The following is a 21,303-nucleotide window of genomic DNA, read 5'->3' as shown; positions in this document are numbered from 1 at the left end:
CTGGAGAAGGAGGTGCAGAAGAGTGGGGGGAAGATTAAAGGAAGTTGAGCTGCTCCAAAGCATTGCTAAGAGCCACTGCAGACCACCCTGTGCCGGTGGACGCCAAAGTGGACCTCAAGGCCAGTTGGTGTAACAGCTGAAGTTTACACAGCACTTTGGGACTCCTCGTGATCAAAGCTGGCCTCCAGCCAGCTTGCAGTGCTTTTTACTGATTATTTGTGTGTGTGCAATATGTTAAAACCACCCTCAGTATTACTTTGTTCTCCTTTCTTTCTTAAAAAAGAGAGTTCAGGGTGGGGGGAAAAGAAGTGTGTTATATTTTAAAGTAAACATCGTTGTCTTGTGTGTGGGGATCTCTGAAAACATAAACTAATAAAAGTTTTCAAGTAATGTGTAATTGAGGACAGGTCTCTATGACTAGTTTTTGGGCCCCAGAGAAACACAAAACTCCATGCGCTATTGAGCTGTTTTAGGAGCCCAAGCAGTTTATCATTAAATAAATTCCAAACACCAGAGCTAAATCCAAGCAGGGTGTCAACAGACAGTTGCTAAATCAGGAGGTCCACTCCTAGGTGATAATTATGAAGAGTGATCCAAAACACTTTGGCTTGGCATGTTAAAATCAGTGCACCCACTCCTCATTCAACTTCCTTAGCTCCATTCTCTGATTTCTAGAGCCACTGATTTATCTTATTGGTAGACAAAACTGCAAACCTCTGCTCAAAATTTGCGTCAGAACTCCCAGGATAACTGTAAAATCATTGATAAAATAATGAATTTCAGACAGTTCAGTGTTTTTTAGCACCAGAAAAAAAGCCAATCCAACCCACACCCCAGCACAGCGTGCATCTGGGTTTTGACTGTCTTCACTTCTGAGATTGAACTCAACGCATCATAGGGAGTGGGAAAGTTTCATGAGGTTTTGTATGAAATCCTAAGACTTGGATCTTCTTCAAAAGCAGACCAAGAAAAAAAGGAATTCCCCCATGCTGATGCCAGCAGAGGTCATCACAAGAGCTGAAAGGTTTAAGTCTTCCATTGCCATCAACCCCCTGCCAGACGCCAATCAGAAACCACAGAATGGTTTGAGTTGGAAGGGCCCTTAAAGCTCATCCAGTTCCAACTCCCTGCCACGGGCAGGGACACCTTCCACTAGAGCAGCTTGATCCAAGCCCTGGCCAACCTGGCCTTGAACACTGCCAGGGACAGGTCAGCTAGTGACTGATATGGTGCACACTACCTTCCTCATCAGAGAGAGCTCAGACCTGGAAAACTTCAGCCCAAATAGTTTTAAATTTGCTAAAGGCAAAACAAAGGGAAAGCAACATTTGTTGGTGTGGTCTTAATCCTAAATTGCCCTTACACAGCATCACTTATACCTCGAGATACTAGAAACTGCATGGTTCACACGCCATCAGGCAACTACGTCCTGTGAAAAAACACTGTTTCAACACATATTTTGCTGTCCTACGCGTTACGCTCCTTTTTCCACCCTGTTCTGAAACAATTCAGAACGTACAGAACAAGTCAGTCCAACCAAGCTTAGCATGCACACACCTCTCAGATGAAACGACCAAAACCTGCTGCTCTGTGCAGCGCTGCTGTAGAGTGTGTAGACTGCTCCAGGCACTTAAAGAAGAGAACAACCAAACAGTGCTGTGAGTATCTGAACACAAATACACCACATCTCCAGGGTAAAGCAGGTCAAAGCTAAATATTGTTGAATATAAAAACCCTACTCCATGGGCAAACCGAGCGTGTCCTGCTGTTACCTATGATTAGTGACCATAAGATGGAAAGCAAAAAACAACCAAAACCTCTGCATGTACATGTCTCCATGTGGATGAAAATAAGCCTTACTCACTCCCAAGGCATGCTAACTTTCAACAAGCAGAACCTGAACTGCTGTGGACCTCAGCCTCTCGGGAAGCGCTGGTGTGGGTTGTCTCAAGTCTAAAAGAAGGGTGAGCTCATGCCAAAGCTGCTCTTCACAAAGCAACAACATGGCCTCAGAAACCTGTTCTCACAGAGCTCGTGGAAAACTTATTTCTGAGTTAGAAATATTGCCTTTTACTGAAGTTACTATGATGGTGGTGTAGGCAATAAACAAATCACTTCATGGGGGAACAGAGCTGTTAGACCTGGAACCATTCTGAATTTCTACGCTTCAAAAATCACAAGGAACACAAAAGAACTGTTTTCCTATTAATCACCCCTAAATAAAAACCTGCTTTGTTAATAACCTCTGAAGTTTGAGAGGCACTGATGGAAAGTGTTACAAACCACACGTCACTTGCCTAGCACCACCTCCTCTCCCCATCATGACACGGCCTCTCCAAGCAATGGAAACTATTTGCACAACACCAAGAAAACTCCTGCCTCTTGGGACACTCCTTCAGGAGACATGAAGCTCTCCCCAGCCTTTATGGGGCTGTCAATGAGGCTCCGAGGGCCCCGGTGTCCAAAACCGAACGGGCATTGAGGTGGGAGTCTGTGGGGAAGGGCAGGTACGCTGACCGTGGCAGTGCTCACATCCAGATATGGGTCAGGAGCTGAAGAAGCGAGGAGATGTAGGAAACGCTTCTCCAGAGGACCTACCCCAGAACCAAGCACCAGCGCTGCCCGAAGAAGGAATTAAACCCCTCACAACAAGCTGACTCTACCTGCCGGAGGAGATATCCCCTCCCAGACACCACCACACCTGACGGCCCCAGTGCGAAGAGGGCAGCGAGGCCTCTCCTCAGGCCCTCACCGGCCGCCGCCCCTCCGCCCTTCCTTCAGCCCTCAGCCCCACTGCCGAAGTCATGTCCTCGGCAGCCTGAGGGGGCCCGGGGCCGCGACCGAGCCGACGGCGAGCAGGGGGCGGCGGCTCCCCTTGGCTCTGGGGACGCTGCTGAGGGGCCGGGACCGCGCGGTACCTGCGGGCGGGACGCGGCGCTGGTCGGAGTGGGGGGATGGCCGCCGGCTCTCACCTGGGCGGAAGCGGGAAGCGGCGGGCGAGCCCGCCTCACCTGCGGCGCAGGAAGCCGGGGCGGCGCGGCGGGAGAGCCGCCTCCCGAGGGACGGCCGGGCCGCAGCCCTCCGGCGGGGGAGGGAACGGCCCGCAGACCGCGGCCGGGCGGGCACGTAGCGCCCGTGCCCCGGCCCGGCCCGGCCCGGAGGGAGAAGCGCTGCTGCAGCAGCAAGCGGCCCCTGCCCGGCTTGGGGAGGCCCGAACCGCCTGCCGGGCGGCAACGGAGAGCCGTGACCTGAACTGGAGGCTCAGAACAGGGCAGGGCCCGGCCTCTCCGTGCTGCTGCTGAGGGGTTTAGCTTAGACATTGGTAAGCATTCTTCCCTGTGAGGGTGCTGAGGCGCTGGCACAGGGTGCCCAGAGAAGCTGTGGCTGCCCCATCCCTGGCAGTGTTCAAGGCCACGTTGGACACAGGGGCTTGGAGCAAGCTGCTCTAGTGGAAGGTGTCCCTGCCCGTAGCAGGGGTTGGAGCTGAAGGAGCTTTAAGGTCCCTTACAACCCTAAACCATTCTATGAAGATGGGGACAGAGAATATGGGCTGAAGCTCCCAAACAGGACACTGAGTCTGGTCCCAGCAGCTAGTGGGAGCAGCTGCTTTGTGAAATGCAGACCTTGAAAGCAACGTAAATTCTCAGGCAATCCTGACTTGCCAGTGTATTTATAAATCATAGGCCTAAAGGGTATACCTGCCAGGATGGCCACCAGGCTCCCCAGTGAGGGAAAAGCGTGCATGTGGGTGTTGTTGAACAGTTTTGGGCTTTGGTTTCTTTTTTTTTCTTATTCCCTTGCAGTAAATCAGTGTCCAAACATGAACTCAGAGCCGTTTTGAGCTCAAATTCCCAGAGGCGAGGCAAGCCTCAGCAGCGCAGCCCCTACGCTTCCACAGAAGGGAACATCAAAAGCTGCAGGAGGACTGGGACTTGGATGGAGTTAAGGGGTCATAATACTTTCCCCTACAGAACACCAAGCTGGCAGTGCACAACAACTGCCTCCCACAGCACTCACCAGAACCAGCACTGCTCCTAACACCACTCTTGACACGCACCGTCTTACCTGTGGCTTTCAGGAGACCCGGCATATTGCCTGCCATGGCAATAACAGCAAAGTTTTCCTACTGCTAGTTGGAATCACAGAATAGTTAGGGTTGGAAAGGACCTTAAGATCATCAAGTTCAACCCCCCTTGCCATGGGCAGGGACACCTCATACTAAAAATACTTAATACAATACTAATAGTTGCAAATACTGGGCAGGTACCAATTTAGGTGAAGTTAATTGTAGGAACTGCGGGTGCTTTCTACCTCTGAAACACGTACATTAGTCCACATTCAGGTTTTTAAAGATATATATGTACACAGACATAAAAGGGTCAAAGGAAACTCCAAAACCAATATGTATTCTACCTCATTTCACTAGCTCATTTGCAGATCTCATATAGCCCTTACAGCTGCATAGGGTAAGGGCTACAAAAGGTTTGGAAATTAATTTTACCTCTTTGGATTGTTTTCCCCTCATTCTAGTGCCCATTTTACTTGTACCAAGTGACAGCAGTTGCACTAAAGCATGCAACATGCTACGAACACATCATTCCATCCTCTTCCTTTAAAAATACAGCCTCCAAACGCCTAACTTCCCAGTCCTTTCTCTCAGCTTTAATTAATGTAGCGCTCGTGAGAAGTGACAATTTCCTTGACAGTGATGAACAGCAAGCCATGTATTTATCCATCCGAGAGATGCACTGCAGACAAGAGCCAAGCACTTTTCTCATCAGTGCACCTCAGGCTCGATCTCAGAGGGCTGAGTTCATGACAAAATACACTCTGGCCCTGGCCTTTCACTTCCAGTTGCTGGAAGGAGTATCAATTTTCATTTGCATACTTTGCAAAAATCAAGACTGGCAATTTAGTTTACACAAATCTCCCCAAAAGCTGTTAGATGCCAGTATTTCACATCACTGGCTGAGCTTTTTGTCAGCCATCCACATCTCTTAAATCCATGGTTTGACTGATTCTTTTTAGTAGCTAGGACTGTGACAAAGCTCTCCTTGGTACCAACAGACTTGTGTACAAATCGCCATTCAGTCACCAAAATCATGGCCATCAAAACCAAAGGGCTTCCAGAAGGGCTGTGCAATGACAACATTTTCTTAAATACTACCTCAGAGTTGCTTTCCCTCTTTTGCAGTGTCTAGGTCCCTACTTCTCTTCAGGAAATGCTGCTAGAGCAGATGTAAGCTTAAGAGAGCAACGCTGCCTTTCCTGGGTGAATTTACTCCACGTGGTGTATCTCCTATAAACAGTCCATAATCCCCAGAAGTTCGCAACTGACAACTGATGCCTTCAAAATCAAACACCACAAGGACATGAAACAACTTTCAGAGAGGTTAGTACTTGAAGAAAAGTTTGGTAATGATAGAATCCCAGACTGGTTTGTGTTAGAAGGGACCTCAAAGCTCATCCAGTTCCAGCCCCTGCCACAGGCAGGGACACCTTCCACTAGAGCAGCTTGCTCCAAGCCCCTGTGTCCAACCTGGCCTTGAGCACTGCCAGGGATGGGGCAGCCACAGCTTCTCTGGGCACCCTGTGCCAGCGCCTCAGCACCCTCACAGGGAAGAGCTTCTGCCTAAGAGCTCATCTCAGCCTCCCCTCTGGCAGCTTAAAGCCAGTTTAAAGTTTTCACCACCACAAAATGCCTTACAAAGAGCAAACACTGATAAAAATAAAAACATGCCTGCTCCAAGCATTTAGTATCCCTCTAAAAATAAAATAAACAGCACTTTAACAATCAATATCATAATTTAATGCGATAATAGAGTAAGAATTCTGAACTATCTATTTACTCTGACTGCTGTGGGTATGCAGGACACAGTGGCACATGGCTGCCACAGCGCTGCCACACAGACCACCCTTTTAACCACTTCTGTGGGCTTCTGAAAACACTGTCAGAGCACCAGCCAAAACCAGACACCACCAGGGACACCCTCGGTGACCAACACCCATATACCAAATGTCACCTGCCGGGCCAAAAGTCACAGCTTCGGTGTTTGGAAGCGCAGGGAGCAGTCACCTCTCTTCTCTGAGGAAGTGCCCTCGCCCTACCCACCGCTCCCCTCCCGCTTCAGGCACCAGGACAGCTCCGGCTCCTACTGATCCGTCTCCTCACACCCCAAACCCGCAGCAGGGGCAGCCTTCCCTTTTAACTCCGCCCCACACCGCCGCCGCCGCCGCGCCTCCCGCAGGCCCGAACCCTCATGGCCGACATCTTAAGTAAGGGCAGGTGCGAGCCAGCCTGCCAGGTGCTGGTGACGGGTGCCGCCATCTTTTATCAGGGCACGGGCGCCATCTTGAGTAGGGGCACGCTCTGCCTTCGTCGCTGACCATTAGCTGCCTGGGGAGCCATGTTTACTGAGGTCATTCTCCCCCCATCCCACACCAGTTCGCTCATCAGCCCGCGAGCAGTCCGCAGGGCCACGCTTCCCGCCCCTCCCCGCAGGAAAGCGGCCTTCCCCCGGCCGCGGGGTCCGCTCCTCCCTGCGGCGCCTCGGGGCCATGCGAGTCAGCTGACGGCAGCGGGAGTTTCCATCATGGCCGCCCGGCCGCGGCGGCTGCCGGCGGGGCCGGGGAGGCGGAGAGGCGCGGCGGAGGCGCGGATCCTGCTTGTCCTTCTGTGGTTCGCGGGTGCAGCCGTGGAGGGAGCGGCGGGCACGGAGCCGTCGCTGAAGTGCGACGAGCTGAGGCTGGGGCAATATCCTGAGCGCGGCCGGGGCTGGGGCCGTGCGGCGGGGCCTCGGTTGCTATGACGATGGGGCCGCGGACGGGCTGGCGGTGGCTGAAGGGGGGCCGCTTGTCCAGCCGCCTCGGGGGGAAGGAACCGGGGAGGTGGAGGGTGTGAGGGGCCTCACAGGGCCGGAGTGTCCCTCGGGTGTCAGGAAGCCTCAGGTTAGGAGCCCCGAGGGGTTCTCGGCTGGAAGGAGCAGGAGAGGGCACGTCAGCAGTGGCCTGGGTTCATTTTGGGGGTGTGCAGTGTGTCCAAGGTCGGGGTGCCTCCAGTTTTCAAGGAGTAAATCTGCTGGGATGAGACACCCCTCCTCCCCACCTCTCCACCTTCTCATTGTTTGCAGGACACTTGAGTGGGATGCGGTGTCTTTGCACCATGTTAAGTTCCTTGCAGTCTAGAGGAGCAGGGTGCGAGTGTTAGACCGTAACTCTCCAAAACCCTGTCAGGCCTTCCCCAGAAAACGCTTGTTGATGGTAGCTGGCCGTTATGGATCATCCAAAGTGTCAGGAAAGAAAACCTTGGAAAAGTTAACTTCATCTCCTGCTTTCCTTGGCTCTGGGCATTCACACCTATTAGTTCCTGCTCAGTGTTTTTTCTAGTCCAGATTCCTGGGCAAGGGGTAATGGGTTAAAACTTAAACAGGGGAGATTCAGGTTGGATATAAGGAAGAAGCTTTTCCCTGTGAGGGTGCTGAGGCGCTGGCACAGGGTGCCCAGAGAAGCTGTGGCTGCCCCATCGCTGGCAGTGTTCAAGGCCACGTTGGACACAGATGCTTGGAGCAAGCTGCTCTAGTGGAAGGTGTCCCTGCCCGTGGCAGGGGTTGGAGCTGGATGAGCTTTAAGGTCCCTTCCAACTCAAACCATTCTGGGATACTGTGTTCATTTTTAGGTGTTCTTTCAATTTTCTGTGTTACTGCAGATTTCATCTTAACCAAATGCCGCAATTTTAAGGTACTGTGATACTGAAATAAGGGAAGAAGACTACTTTAGGTGCGCTACCTTGTTGCCTTCAAATACAGAGGATGTGACTGATAAATATTGTTCCTTTAGGTAGTGCTGACTGCAGCACTAATTAAATGTGGAGCTTATGCGATATATTGGTGTATTAAATTGGATTAGCAGATTTAGTGTATGGTAATGTGCTGTTCCTATTTTGGGGGATGGGTAGGAGCTAACATCAAGGTGCACCTTAAATCCCCAGGGTTTAAAGAGGGTGGAATAAATTACTGTTAAACCTGTTGTAGTGTTTGATGTGAAAAATGTTTTCCTCAATTACCTGAACATATATGTGTGACGAGCCTAAAATAGACAATAGTACCCAAGAACCAATGAATTGCACAAATCACACAGCATATGGTAAGGATTTCTAACTTATATGTTGACATTAGCTTAATTTTCCAAGGAAGTGTTCAATTTATGCATTTGTGTATCTGCTAGATGAGCTTTATAAAACGTGGGATTAGTAATATCATTAGTATGAAAGCCTAAACCACTTGTGTGGATTGGATGCTTTACTAAAAAATGAATGAATACATTGTCTCTGATTGGTACATTTGTAAGTGAGGTTTCTGGTAAATCTCTTCCATTTATGCTATATCCTCTAGGCTCTGTCCTGCACTACTGTGATTAAAACAACCCATTCCTGTCATAATGATTTTGCATATAATTATTAAAAGAGTTGACACATGATACAACAGCCTTCAAAATGTATTTCTTTAATAGAAATACTTCAAGGGAACATAGTGCCTTCCATCATCAGGAGGTTTTGGTGACATAAGGCTCTGTTTTGAGAGCACTTACATTTATTTTGATAAGTTCTGATGTACTTTGGAGTACAATAGAAAAGTGCTTAAATTGATCACTTGGTTTACCACTTCTGTGTAGCTTTTCTAGTGTTCTCAGATGCTGAAGTAAATGATCTCTGTGTTAGTTAATAGCGCAACAGTTTTACTTTATGTGCATTCATGCTTAAAACACAATTTGTATGCTTGTTGTCGTTCATGTTTTGCTTTCCATAAATGCTGAATGATTTTCTTCACTGGAATGTTCAGGGATAGTGAAGGTTTTCCAAATATTTTTCAGAGACTGGATGAAAATACTATTCAAAATGGATCTTTTGTAAAGTTATTCAGGCCTTTACATCATCTTTGACGTTGTGTCCCTGATTGTAAATAGCCAGTCTTTGAGCAGAAAGTATATGATGTAGTTTGAGATGATTCTCAGCTCAGATTGTTGTCTAACCAATTACACTGTGGTTGTATTTAATACACTACACATCAGAACAGGAGATAAGCTTCAGAGTGGAGAGAGTTGCTAATAATTATCATGTTGTTTTCTATGTCTATGTGGTGTTTTAACACATATAGGAGGTTTTAGATTGTTCCCACAGTATTTGAGCTGTTTTCTTTTTCAGTATTACCTAAGTAATAAAAAGTTAATCTTCTGGATCATGCCTGAAGCACTGCTGTTTCTGAATACCTTTCTGATATCCATCACCCAAACAAATTAGGGTTTAATTCAAAGCATTGAAGTAGTCTTATTGAGTAACAGGTTTGGAGTCTTATTGGTGTCAGATTGACAAGATAACTGTGGCCTTTTCTATATCAATATATGTTAACTGCTGTGGGCTTCTGAGTAGCAGAAAGCAACTGCTTTCTTTGTTTAATTTTTCTACATGAAATAACACTGGATAGTGACTAATAGTCTGACAATACATTGCAGACTTTTAGCAGATGTCACTTTCTGCTGTGATATCCACTTTGGGTCTCTTAGGACTCAAGCCTTAGCTTAAAATAATGGAATAATAGAATAAGTTGGGTTGAAAGACTCTTCAGGAGCTCGTCCACCCTCCTGCTCCAAGCAGCACTGGCACTCAATTCACACCAGATTGCCTGGGGATTTGTGCAGTCAGATCTTGAAAACCTCCAAGGATATGATGGCACTACATCTCGGCCCCATGGTCCAACATTTGACTTCTCATGATGGAATGTTTTCTGTATGTCAAGTTCAGCTTTCCCATTGACTCATATTGGAGCCAGAATGGAAATTAAACCAGAATTAGGGCAGCAATTAGGTTTGTATAATTTACTTAATATGTAGCAAGGAAAAAGTATATGTAATATGTATGTAAGTTTCTATGACTTTTTGAAGTCATATAAATGACTTAAAAAAGTTATTCAAACTATGTTTCTGGACTCTGCTTTGTGTCAAGACTATTGCACAGTAGATTTTCATTTGTTCATTTCACTTGTGTCAGAAAAAAAATGCTACAATGCACAGTTACTGCTTAATTTCATATAATTTTTTGTCCTCAGTTCAGTGTCTGCCAGCACCAAATATTACTTGCAAAGATCACCTTGGTGTAGAAAAAGTCTTTACAGGACATGAAGTTGGATTTTACAAGCCTATTGCATGTCGCAATGTGTAAGTACACTGTTACCTTTTGTTATAATTTATCTTTGTTTTCACATTGGTATTTTTCTAAAACAGTTTGATGTGTTGACAGGTGGAAAAAGAGAAGATAGAACCATACACCTGTTGCCCAGTACTTAATCCTGTAATAGACACAATAAGCAATACAAGGATACAATATGCATGTTTATGAGTAAATCTGTCTCTGATTTAGACACTTTGTTTAGTTATGTTTGTGTCTTTGCTTTACCTTAGTATTTTGCCTTTGCTTTACTTAGTACTTTACCCTGGCAAAAACTTACCGTAACCGCTAAAGCTACATTTCACACATGTTTAAAGTCCACACAGCTGCTGAAAGGAGCTGTCTGGGGACACCTCTCCATCCCTTCCCCTGATGTACCATATACTGAATGAGGGAACTGATCTTGGTTTGAACTAACTTGGATCACTTCCCCAGTTTGAGTCACTTCAGGTGCTTGTGCCAGTGTGAGGATGAGGGCAACTCAAGGATAAAGAAATGGAGAAAGAAGGGCTGGACTGCACTGCTCTGTCAGTGTTGATATTGGTTTATGCCAGTTTAAAGTGTGCCTGTAGCTGCAGCTTAAGTTGTAGTATGCGTGAATATTGGGGGAGTTTTAAGTCTTAATCCAGTTCCCCCCAAAATCTCTTTCAGAGGAAGTGTTCTCTATTTTTAAACAACCTTTGTGTTTAATCAGATCCTCTGTGTCTTTTAAGAACTTGTTTCTGAAACATGAAAATGGTGGACCATGTTTTTCTAAGGCACATTGTGAGCAGTGGAGAGCTCTGGGTACCAATAAATGTTCCAACTGGCCGATGCTAATGATCAGCCAACACCTGTCAGTACCATTTGTTTCTCCTTCTTGTGGGCTTCATGCAGGAACCTTTTGCTTTTGTCCTGCTGGAATCTTTGGAAATTAAACCACCAGTAATATTCGCTGGATATTCCTTATCACACCAGTGAGCAAATAACTCTAATGCAATTCTTACTGCTCAATAATTTGCCTAACTCTGAAGTACAGCTCTGCCTCTTAGTTTCATAAATATTTTCCTCTATATTTAGTCTTGTCGACAGTCAAAGCTCAGCAAATTGAAGAAAACATATTATTACATCTAATCAAATTTAAATGCTAGCAAACTAGACTTCAGTCACATTTTTGTCCGGAAACAATTGCGTTTCAGTCCCATCTGTGATGGGGACTGAGAACAAGATGAGCTATACTAGTTTAATAAAATTGCTTCCTCTTTGGAGTAGACAGTAATTCTTCCATTTGGAGTTTTTTATATATGTGTATATTTTTGGTTTAATACATCTTCTAGAAACATGTTTTAAATGTAGCTTTTCATTACATTTATTAATGAAAAAATATATGTAGGCAGAAAAAGTCATCCTTCTTGGGATGTCTTCTACTTGATCATAATGATTCTTTATGGTGAAATAATCAATGGCTACCCTACCAAAAGAGCTTGGTGTGGCTTTCCCAGTCTCATGACTGCTTGTATGGCAGAAGGGGGACCCTTTGTAGGCTTCCTGAAGTCTCCAGTGAAATACAACTGGGAATGTAGGAAGAGTTACTGAAACGTGCCTTTGATAAAGTCCCAAAGCCAGGTAGAAATGGCAGCAAGATGAATACTACCATCCTTCCTACATATACTTGTCTAAAAAGTTGTTTAATCACTGATTATTTATATAAGCCTTTTATAAGCCATTTGGAATGTTACTTATGATGAGAAACGTTAAGTAGGAATCTCCAGCTTAGTATTGCAACAATAGACCTGCATTTTCTACTGCTTTTTGTAGATTTTCTAGTCTTATCTGAGTTTTGGTGGAAATTGTACCTGTCTTCTGGCACAAATAACTGCACATCGTTTAACTAGAAAATTAATTTGTGAAGGCATCTTCCCATTAGCAGGATTGTCCTAGCATGGGGAGAGCAGCTTCAGCTCTCTTCCTAGCTTTTGGAAAGGACAAGTCAGCAAGCTTGCCTTAGCCAAACTGTAATTCAGGAACAGCCCAGATAACAGTTCTGGGATCCAGTTATTACAGAGCAAGACCAGGAGATGTTATGTGTTTGTATAAGTGGATGTGTTCAAGTTCAGCTGCTCCCAGTGTTAGTTCAAGGGAAAGCTTGAAAGTGCTAATGAGATTGCTCCCGCAAAGTCAAGTTTGCTTTGGTTTTGTTTTAATTTGATGTTTTGGAGGTAGTTTTTTTCCCCCTGAACTCTAGAACTCCCCACATGGGCACTCTGGCATGTATTTTGCTTAATATGTGCAGGCCATGACTCTGCAGACTTGAAATGTCTATTGCTTAAGTATTGCCATTACAGGAAAGGAGTCCACAAAACAGTACTCTGTGAAATTCATGAAGTTCAGTGTGGATGGGTCCTTGAGAAGTGCTAAGAGAACCAGAAAGAGCACAGGAACCACCATGACCGACAGCACTACCTGTGTATTATTATCAACGGATGTGGAAGATCTGGAAGAACGTTTTTAGCATGGCAGGTGGAAGAAACATATGCAGGAAAAATTAAGGCTGAGAAGCAAGAAAAAAATCAGATGAGGAAGTGAAAAGAAATTGCATCTTTTACCCAACTGTAGAAATTCACTTAGATGCCTGGGATGTGTTATTTTCCTACTCGCTGGTTTAGTCTTCAGTGCATATTTTTGTCTGAAAGAGTAAGACAAAGGAAATGCAAGAGTGGATGCAGCTTTGTTACACTATTAACATACACTGTTCCATTTCAGACTAGATTTCTTCTGCCCATCAGTTTGATGCTGACGGGGTTCCACACTGTTCTGCTTTTAAAAGCATCTCAATGTGTAGGCAAGTGCTTGCTTTATTGCTAGTTTTGATCAGGAGCATTTCAAATGGAACTGTGTTCCCACCTTTTGTGTAAGAGCTTGTTTTATGCTTTCATGTCCTTGGAGAGTTGTTGACACTTTTGTAGTTGATAAACAATTTCCAACATTTTCCCTCAATTTTCAAATAAAACCATTAGTGTTCTTTACAGTAGAAACAAGACAGCTCTAAAGATGATAATTTACGTTACGTTAGGTTCCAGGAATGCCCAGTACATTCTGTGTTGCTAATAAGTGCTAAGTAACAAATATTGAGGTAAGAGGCATGATTTAATCTCTTAATGTTGCCATTAAGTTTTAAAGTCAGTAAATCTAGATAATAAGCAAAAAGGTGGATCTTTATTTGGCATTGAAAGTGCTTAATAAAGGTGCTTGGACCTTTCTCAGCTCCTGTCTTTCTGAAGCTATGTTTTATTCAACTGTCAACCGAGAGCTTAATTTGGACGTATTATGTAATTGCTGGGACATAGTAGTGCATGTATCAAAGCAGTGAATTATTGAATATTTTTGAAGTTCTAATTACATTTGGGTTTGCTTTTCTTTTCAGAAGCCAGCTCTTCGCCAATGCAGCAAAGGGTCCAGCAAGTTCTAGTGTTGACAGCTATATGTTTCTAGCTCACTTATTAGTATAAGTCACTTACAAGTAAAGTTACACGTGGTTAAGTGGCCAGAATGGTGCCTATTAGCATAAATCTCAAAAACTCTGTTGTGTGTATTTATTTTGTATTTCTAACCATGGGATGCTTAACTTTACAATACCTCTGTACATCTTTGTACCATTAGCAGTCCTTTTTGATTGTGAGTTTGTGGCATTTACTACCTTTAGAGTGTAGTAAATGGATACATGACTGACCCTTTTTGTTGAATCCTTCCTGCATCTTCTTCAACCAGTGGCCGTGGTTCATTTCTCCTTCAGATCTCATTCTAGTTCCTGTCTCTGCTGACATCTCACCTGTCTATTCTGTTCCTCTCAATTTGGCTGAGTGTGAGACTAATGCCTGCAGACAGTGTGCATACACCTCTTGGCTTTCTAGGGTTGTCTCAGTAGGGCTGAACTGTTAGGAAGTACTCTGTGAAACTGGGGATTATGTCCTGACAAGAAATCATGATTTAGTTTCAGAATAGTCTGTATTCTGCAAGAGTATAGTCAAGTTGCAACAGCTGAGGTTGCTTTATGGAGGGTGCCTACCTGGTTTGAAAGCTTAATATTATCAATTCTGTGTCTGTTCACTGAAGCTAAATAACAGTCTGTAGGGTTTTTAAAAAGTGAAGCAGCAGGCAAATGAGTCACTACTTTAATTCTCAGAAGTATGAATATATCTTGCAGTCATTGTCTACATTGCTTATTTCTTTTGGCAGAAATGGATACTCATACAAAGTGGCAGTGGCTCTGTCCTTATTTCTTGGATGGCTTGGAGCAGATAGATTTTATCTAGGCTATCCTGCATTAGGTGAGTTTCTTTCTTATTTTGTCTTTGAGATAGAGCTTATTGTTATGATTGAGTTGTATGTGTACGTTTATATTTTGGGTAATGAAGGCTGACAGTCATGGTTTTAATATTTACAACTAGGATCCTTACTTTATTGTCAAGTAAGATAAAATTCTGCATTATCTTCAGCCTGCTATTCTGTTGGAGTAAGTGGTGGCAAATGGGTATGTAGTTGTTCCAAAAGATAAAATCCTAATAAGCAAACTTGATTATTGGTATTCATAGTTTTGCTTTACATTTGCTTTGCATTGATGTTTACCACAGCATTTTTTGTGACGCACTGAAACAGAAGAGGTTTTGACTTGTGTGCCAGCTAATGATGCTTGATTTTACTAGGAAAATAATGGACAAATTTTACACTGTTTTGGGATATGGAATTTATTTTGGCAAATAGATACCTTCAAAATAGCTCATAGTATTATAATAACAGTTCTGCAGAAACTGGACCTTTAGTAAGACCTACCTCTGGCTAGTGTTTTTAGTACCTTATTCCCTGGGTGGTGTTGCCATTGGCTTTGAAATACAGGCAATATTTACAGGCTTTGTTTCTGAGCTGGGCAAATGGAATAAATTTAAGCCTAGGTAGCATGGAGCAATGAATTAGGAAAAGCTACATGTTACTGCCACTTCAGCTTGGAATTTTGAGTTTCTGCCCACTAAATGCAAATCCTTGTTGTTTTCGTAACATTCTCTGTCTTTCTCAGTAATCTTGTGTTTAACATCTGTGTCTTTTTTAACCTGAGATTCCCTAATTAACATTTACTTTTTCCATCTGTTTCACAAAATGATCCATTTTTGGAAGTGGTCAATAAGGTGCATCTTTTTGTTATTCCATTGCATTTGGAATAATAATTTGCAGTAATTACTTTGTAATATATCGTCGTAATATAGATTTATAAATCCTCCATTCTTCTATGGAAGTTCTTTATGGCTTATACTTGTTAACCCTACTGGAATATACTGTAGCCAGTAACCAAAGGTAAAAAACTTAAAATTAAACTCTTCCACAGTCACATTTTCAAGCTTTTGGCAAAAGCAAATAGGTAAGAGTAGAAGATCAATACACTGGATTCCTTTACAGCGGCTGATTGGGGATTTTTGAGGTCATCCATACCTTGGCAAAAAATGGTTAAGAAAGGTTAATATCATTGAAATACTTTGTGCAAGCATAATAAAGACTGTAAACCACTCTTTGGTTTATTTTTTTTCCTTCTTTTTTTGCTTAAAGAGCACACAAATACAAGCTGTTGAATGTGAAGAAATCAGGAAAGCAACCTCTTCTTCTCCCACACACTGTGAACTAAACCATAAGTTACTACTGTGTAAGAGCACTATTTTTTCCCTCCATACTTTAGAGGAGTTTATTTTCTCAGTGTAATCTGCTTGTTGGGGAGGGAAGTGAGGAGGAAGAGAAAAAAATCAACTTTACCCTGCACTCCAGAAATACATGCCAGGTTCAGAAACAGTTCTTCTACATCCAGTATGATGGAGCAGCCAGTTCCTCAAATAAACTGGAGGTGCTCTTGGAAATGCCAGCTGATGCTGAAGTTCAGGACCAGAGCTTGGAGAAGTGTCACAATTATCTTAAATGGTGACTGCACTCAGTGCAGGTAATAACAAAGTAAACCATTTTCCAGAGTTTGGCATTATTTAATAATTTCAACTGTTGTTTCCTAAGGCCAACATTTAGCTGGCTGTTTCCCTTATGTTTTGCTATGCTACTGCCAGGCTAGCTGTGTCTGGCTGCTGCAAGTCTCATGGGTCAGCCACTGGGAACAAGTTGTTTTAAACAATGAAGTACTTTGGGTTTTGCATGTTTAAGTGGCAACACTTCAGTTGCAATATGCACGTAAGTTTTTTTCTCTAATCAGCTCGAAAACCATCCTGCTACTTTACTACTCTTTCATCTTCTTGGTCGTTAGGTATTTTTCCCCTGTGCTCTCTGACTATTGTGTTGTTCCATGGAGAGGTTATAAACTGTCTCCCTGGCATTTATAAATCTGGCTAGTTTCATCTTGTCAACTCTGGGAGCTGTATCCAGACTGTGGGATGCTCTTCCTGCAGCGTGCATGCAGTTACTCCTCCATATGCAGCCTCATAAACAGGGCATGGGGGAGAGGAGGTGGTATGTGGGAGAGAATTCTGCTTCTGAGAGAGAGGGAGCGCAAAGGAGGAGGTGGAGGTCAGGAGACTTTAAGGTGTTTGACCAAGAGCAGGCTTAGTCTTTGGAGAAGGGCTTTTGCTAGAGGTTTTACTAGCAGGTATCATGCAACACAGCTCAACTTCTAGCTGTGGGGAAGAGGTGTTCTGGGATGCCACACTGGCTGTCGTTACCAGTGTGTTCTCTTGCCTCAGAAGTGTGTTGGCCCTTGTAAGCACAGGAAGGGTATGTTTTTCAGCAGTGAGCTGTGTTTTCCCTGTACAGCATAGCCTACAACTGATTTAAATGCAACAGATACACATTCCTCCTCATACTGCCTATGCCTGGGTAAAGAGACAAATGTCTTCACAAAGAGTATCTCATTCTCAAAATAACCTAGGTGTTTGCATAGCTCAAATGGAGTATTACTTATATATACCACTCATTGTATTATATTCATTGTATAAGACACTGCTGATGTTAAAACTAAATTTAAGACAGCCTCCTTCTTCTGAAGGCATTTTCCAGATGAAGTCTGCCTTGCATGGCAACTTCTAATGAAACATTTATCTGTTAGTTGCTATTCCCATATATTTTCTATTAATCTTTCATTTATTCATACAAAAAAATAACATTTTTGAATACCAGTTAAAAAGAAATGTTTATATTCGTTTAATATGTATTCAAAATAAATTCCTATTTCAGCAAAAATACAAAAATGATACAAAGGATTGTTTGCCAAAGTAGCATGTTCTGAAAATCAAATCAGTATGTGCTGCAACTCATGGGATGGTAGAAAGTCTCTTTCTATTCGCAAGTAAATTTTGCAGCTCAAGTTGGGATTATTTCTGCCTGTGCCTCAATTAAAGAGAAGAAAATTTCCAGTTTTATGGTTATGAACTTTTGTCTTGTTTAAGAATATTTATCTGTTAAAAAAGTGAAATTGTTGATGTTTAATATCTTTGAAGTGTATTCAGGACATAGAAATATGAATATGTGGTTTGGTTCCTCCCTTGAGAATTGAAGATCTTTAACTTTAGGTCTGTTTCTAGATGTGTGTGTGTATGTGTGTGTATATATATATATATATTTTGTGCAATGGGGAGAGACTTGGAATGTGATTGCCACAGAAACCTATGAACTTCATAGTGAATGGCTTAAACCTGTTTTCCTTTTTTTAGGTTTGTTGAAGTTTTGTACTGTAGGATTTTGTGGAATAGGGAGCCTAATTGATTTCATACTTATTTCAATGCAGGTAAGTCAGGGCTTTCAAAACAAGCTACAAATCTGGTTTTATTAAAGCTTTGATTTAATTGCTAATATTTTGTTAGCATTTTGGCCTTAAGAACTTTTTTGTACTGAAAAATAAAGGCATTTATTTTAGCACTGTAGGTTGATGCTGTAGAATATGGGCATAAAATATCAGTATATTTGCTGATTGAATTAAAAATTAGATTAGGTGTCTATGAATACTTGTAATGAATAGCTCAGAAGCTATAGCACCATAAATTCATCTTTGTCAGAGCCTGTGAGCTCTTTATGTGACGCAGAATGTTGGACTTTGCATGAGGTGTCCTGCTGTTCCCAAAGTCCTGAAGCTCTGTGTTTGCATGTGCTTCATTCTCATGGAGCCCGTCATCTGGGGTGTCCATGCAGTGTGCAGGAGGGGAGATTGCCATTTCTTTTTCCTCATCTCCTCCAAGTACAAGTCCCATGTCACCCGAGAGCTGTCACTGTAGGATTCATGATGTTTAAATCCCCAGCTGGGGTGACATTTTGTGACATCATGAAATTGCCAAATTGTCTTATTCTGCAGCACATCCATTTAGCATGAATTGCAAATTGCCTGTGATGAACTTAAAATGCGTTTTGAATATGGGAATTGTTTATATGGGTTTAGAGATGTATACACAAAGGTGCATAGTTTTAAAATATATATCTTTTAGATCATATGCGTTCTCGAATTCCTTTCTGTGCTATCACATAGCTATCACATCTTGCCTCAGATCACTTACAGATGCAGTTGAGAGTATTTTTCTTTCATCTCTCCTTATTCATCTCTGTGGTGACCCCACATCAATTTAGCATTTACAGAACAAAAACCTCACGATCTTTTCTTCTTCCCTCCACTGCTTACCTGTGCACTATTTCAGAGATATTTGTCATCAGCCTAATTTTCCCCGGCCTACCCTCCTTTGTTCAAGAAGAGTGGTTTGGAGCCCACTCATGTGTTAGCCCCATTTTGTGACTCAAATCCTCATTGGCTTAACTTAGCACCAGTGCCTGGCTGTGTAATTTGGTTGATTAGAAGCCATGGGGAAATATTCCTTCTGAGACAGGGCTCGCTAAAACAGTTAAACTAAAGCATAACTTCAAAATAAATCTAGTTTCTGTTTGACTAATTAAGCATGACTAATTTTATGATGGGAAAATTAGCAGTAATTGAGACATTAGCACAAAGTATATATTTCACTTCATATTGAAAAGTCTTGGTTCTTTTTCTCTTGTAGATTGTCGGACCTTCGGATGGCTCTAGTTACATTATAGATTACTATGGAGCAAGGCTTACAAGGCTCACTATTACCAATGCCACATTCAGGAAAATGCAGACCTATCCTTAACCCTGGCAATAAGTGTCACAAATAGGTGCATTTCAGTTCCACAGATGGATCCAGTCGTCCACCGAAATTGCTGAGGACTTATTAATTACACTTCATCAGAACTGAATACTAAATGTACATGGAACAAAGATGATAAAATATGAAAATTCCTCAAGTGAATGAGTTTACCTCAAAGGCGCCAAGTTTCTTTGTGACTGCTCTATTTCTGTGAGCACATGGTTTGTTGCCAAGTTGTACCATTTGTGAAATGTGCAGACTTCTGCAATTTGCACTGACGTTCTTCTGTGTCTGTAAGTATAATTTAGAGTGTTATAGAGAGGTGGAGAAAGATTTGTTCAGAACAACTATGCCGATCTTTAGTCCACCGAAATTGATGAGGGTTTTAGCATGGCTGGGCCAGGATTATGCTTGGGGTCTGTTTTTGAAGCTGTGTGTAGCAGTTTGTAAATGAACTTAAATATCCCAAACCGCAGAAACGGCCTTTCTATCCTCTTAGTTAAAATCCAGATGGCCCTAAATCTTATGCTGATGGATCCTTTGAAATTCCATTAATTTAAATAATTATTTCTCTAAAGGTTAAAGACAAATTTTGGACAAGTTGCAAAATCTGGAGAGTGCTGATCAACATGAGAAATATGGAGGCATAGAAAAATAGAGCTGTAGATTATAAATCACAAAAAGGGAGTGTAGATGTTGGGGTGCCCTGAGGTTAGAATAGGGAATACTCATTCTGCTTATTTTGATTTTTTCCCCTCCTTTGCAGCCATCTGTAGTGAAATACTTACCTTCTATTTCTGAAAATTGTGTAAGTATTTTACAGCTACAGAATGTCAAAAAAGTGAATTCTTTGTACTAACAAAGCCCTTAAAAGGATGTTGGTTTAGATCAGTTGTGTTTCAGTGAAATGAGTTCTGTGTCCTTCAAAGTTGTTTGACCAAAGTCTTTACAACACCCAAGATTTACCTAGATATTCCTTTAAAGAAAAGTGTATGCACACAGAGACATGTTCACAGAAGCTTTGTGTTATTTGACCAATTTTAAACATTCCCTTCACCTTCTCATGAAAACCGGCAAGAACTGAGTGAGAAATCCACGTGATACAAACTATAGTGTAGATAGTTTTCAAAACTTTGGGGCATTCTTTTGGGTTTTTTTCAGATGAAATTTTCAAAATGGTTCTTGTGTGTCCACAAAAGGTATTTTTCAAGGGAATTGCAAAAAATGCGGTTCCCGGATTGATCTTTAAAAGTGCAGTTTGTGGGTTTTAGGCTCTCTTAAACCTACACTGGCTGGTGCACAGAAAGCTTTGTAAAGAACTCAAGGTTTTATCTAAATCAGCATAACCTGACATATGTAATGAGAATAAATCGCGGGGAGTGTTTTGTGTTTAACACTAATTCTTTCCTTCACACAAGGAAGATGTAGTTTTGGAATACTTGCGTTCTACTTCTGGGTTCAAAAAGACAAGAGCACTGTTAGCTTCATTCACTTGCCTGATAGTTGTTTTATCTCCCTTATGTCTCTCTTTCCCTGGATGCTCTTGATACATTTTTGTTTCCTGAAACACTCTCAGAAACAGACAGGAAGTGGATGGAAAATAACTGTTTGAATCAAATAAAATCTCATGGCTAAGGTCATCTTGTGGCTTGTCTGCTCTTTGTTTTTTAACCCTGAAGCTGATAATATAGCTGTGAAAATAGGAAGATACAATGGACATCATAATAAAAAAAATACCCTTGGGCAACTCATCACAGAGGATTTCGTTCTGAAATGTATTTCCATGTGTACAAGTAGCAGAGATCTTGGCTTAATGATTTCAGCAGCCCATCTTGAGCTTCATTACCAGTAAAAGAATACGGGAACTATTTTGTGTGAATCAGATGAAAATATGATTAGTTATGAGGTCCGTCAGATAGTTTGTTAATCCCAGAAACCATGTAGCCAACAGAGAGAAAGATTTGTTACTCCAAGTTACTG

The 21,303-nt window shown here is 42.6% G+C and overlaps 2 protein-coding genes across 3 annotated transcripts in view; one reads left to right on the top strand and one right to left on the bottom strand.

The window, feature by feature from the left end:
• Positions 1–3,000, bottom strand: part of PATJ (PATJ crumbs cell polarity complex component) — a 154,354-nt gene extending 151,354 nt beyond the window's left edge. Inside the window, exon 1 of one of the 2 annotated variants that reach the window (XM_062617518.1) lies at positions 2,919–3,000. The gene's annotated coding sequence lies outside the window, so the exon portion shown is untranslated. The remainder of the gene's footprint in view (positions 1–2,918) is intronic. The other variant, XM_062617514.1, reaches the window with a different exon arrangement.
• A 3,342-nt stretch (positions 3,001–6,342) lies between these two features.
• On the top strand, positions 6,343–20,959 carry TM2D1 (TM2 domain containing 1). Its single transcript, XM_062617513.1, has 6 exons — positions 6,343–6,758; positions 8,073–8,142; positions 10,101–10,209; positions 14,435–14,526; positions 17,887–17,960; positions 19,216–20,959. The coding sequence occupies exons 1-6, from the start codon at positions 6,408–6,410 to the stop codon at positions 19,324–19,326; spliced, it is 807 nt and encodes a 268-aa protein (XP_062473497.1). The 5' UTR covers positions 6,343–6,407; the 3' UTR covers positions 19,327–20,959.
• Positions 20,960–21,303: the final 344 nt, after the last annotated feature.

This window comes from Pezoporus occidentalis, unplaced genomic scaffold, assembly GCF_034315485.1.
Source record: "Pezoporus occidentalis ecotype Australia unplaced genomic scaffold, CSIRO_AGI_Poc_V1 ctg198, whole genome shotgun sequence".
In the NCBI taxonomy this organism is placed as follows: domain Eukaryota; kingdom Metazoa; phylum Chordata; class Aves; order Psittaciformes; family Psittacidae; genus Pezoporus; species Pezoporus occidentalis.
Note: the sequence above shows the minus strand (reverse complement) of the source record. Positions and strands in the feature narration are given on the sequence as shown.

Coding starts and splice junctions, on each gene's coding strand:
- TM2D1 (XM_062617513.1), top strand. CDS start 6,408: ATGTTTACTGAGGTCATTCTCCCCCCATCCCACACCAGTTCGCTCATC. Junction 8,143..10,100: donor CACAAATCACACAGCATATG/GTAAGGATTTCT, acceptor TTTTGTCCTCAG/TTCAGTGTCTGCCAGCACCA. Junction 10,210..14,434: donor CCTATTGCATGTCGCAATGT/GTAAGTACACTG, acceptor TTCTTTTGGCAG/AAATGGATACTCATACAAAG.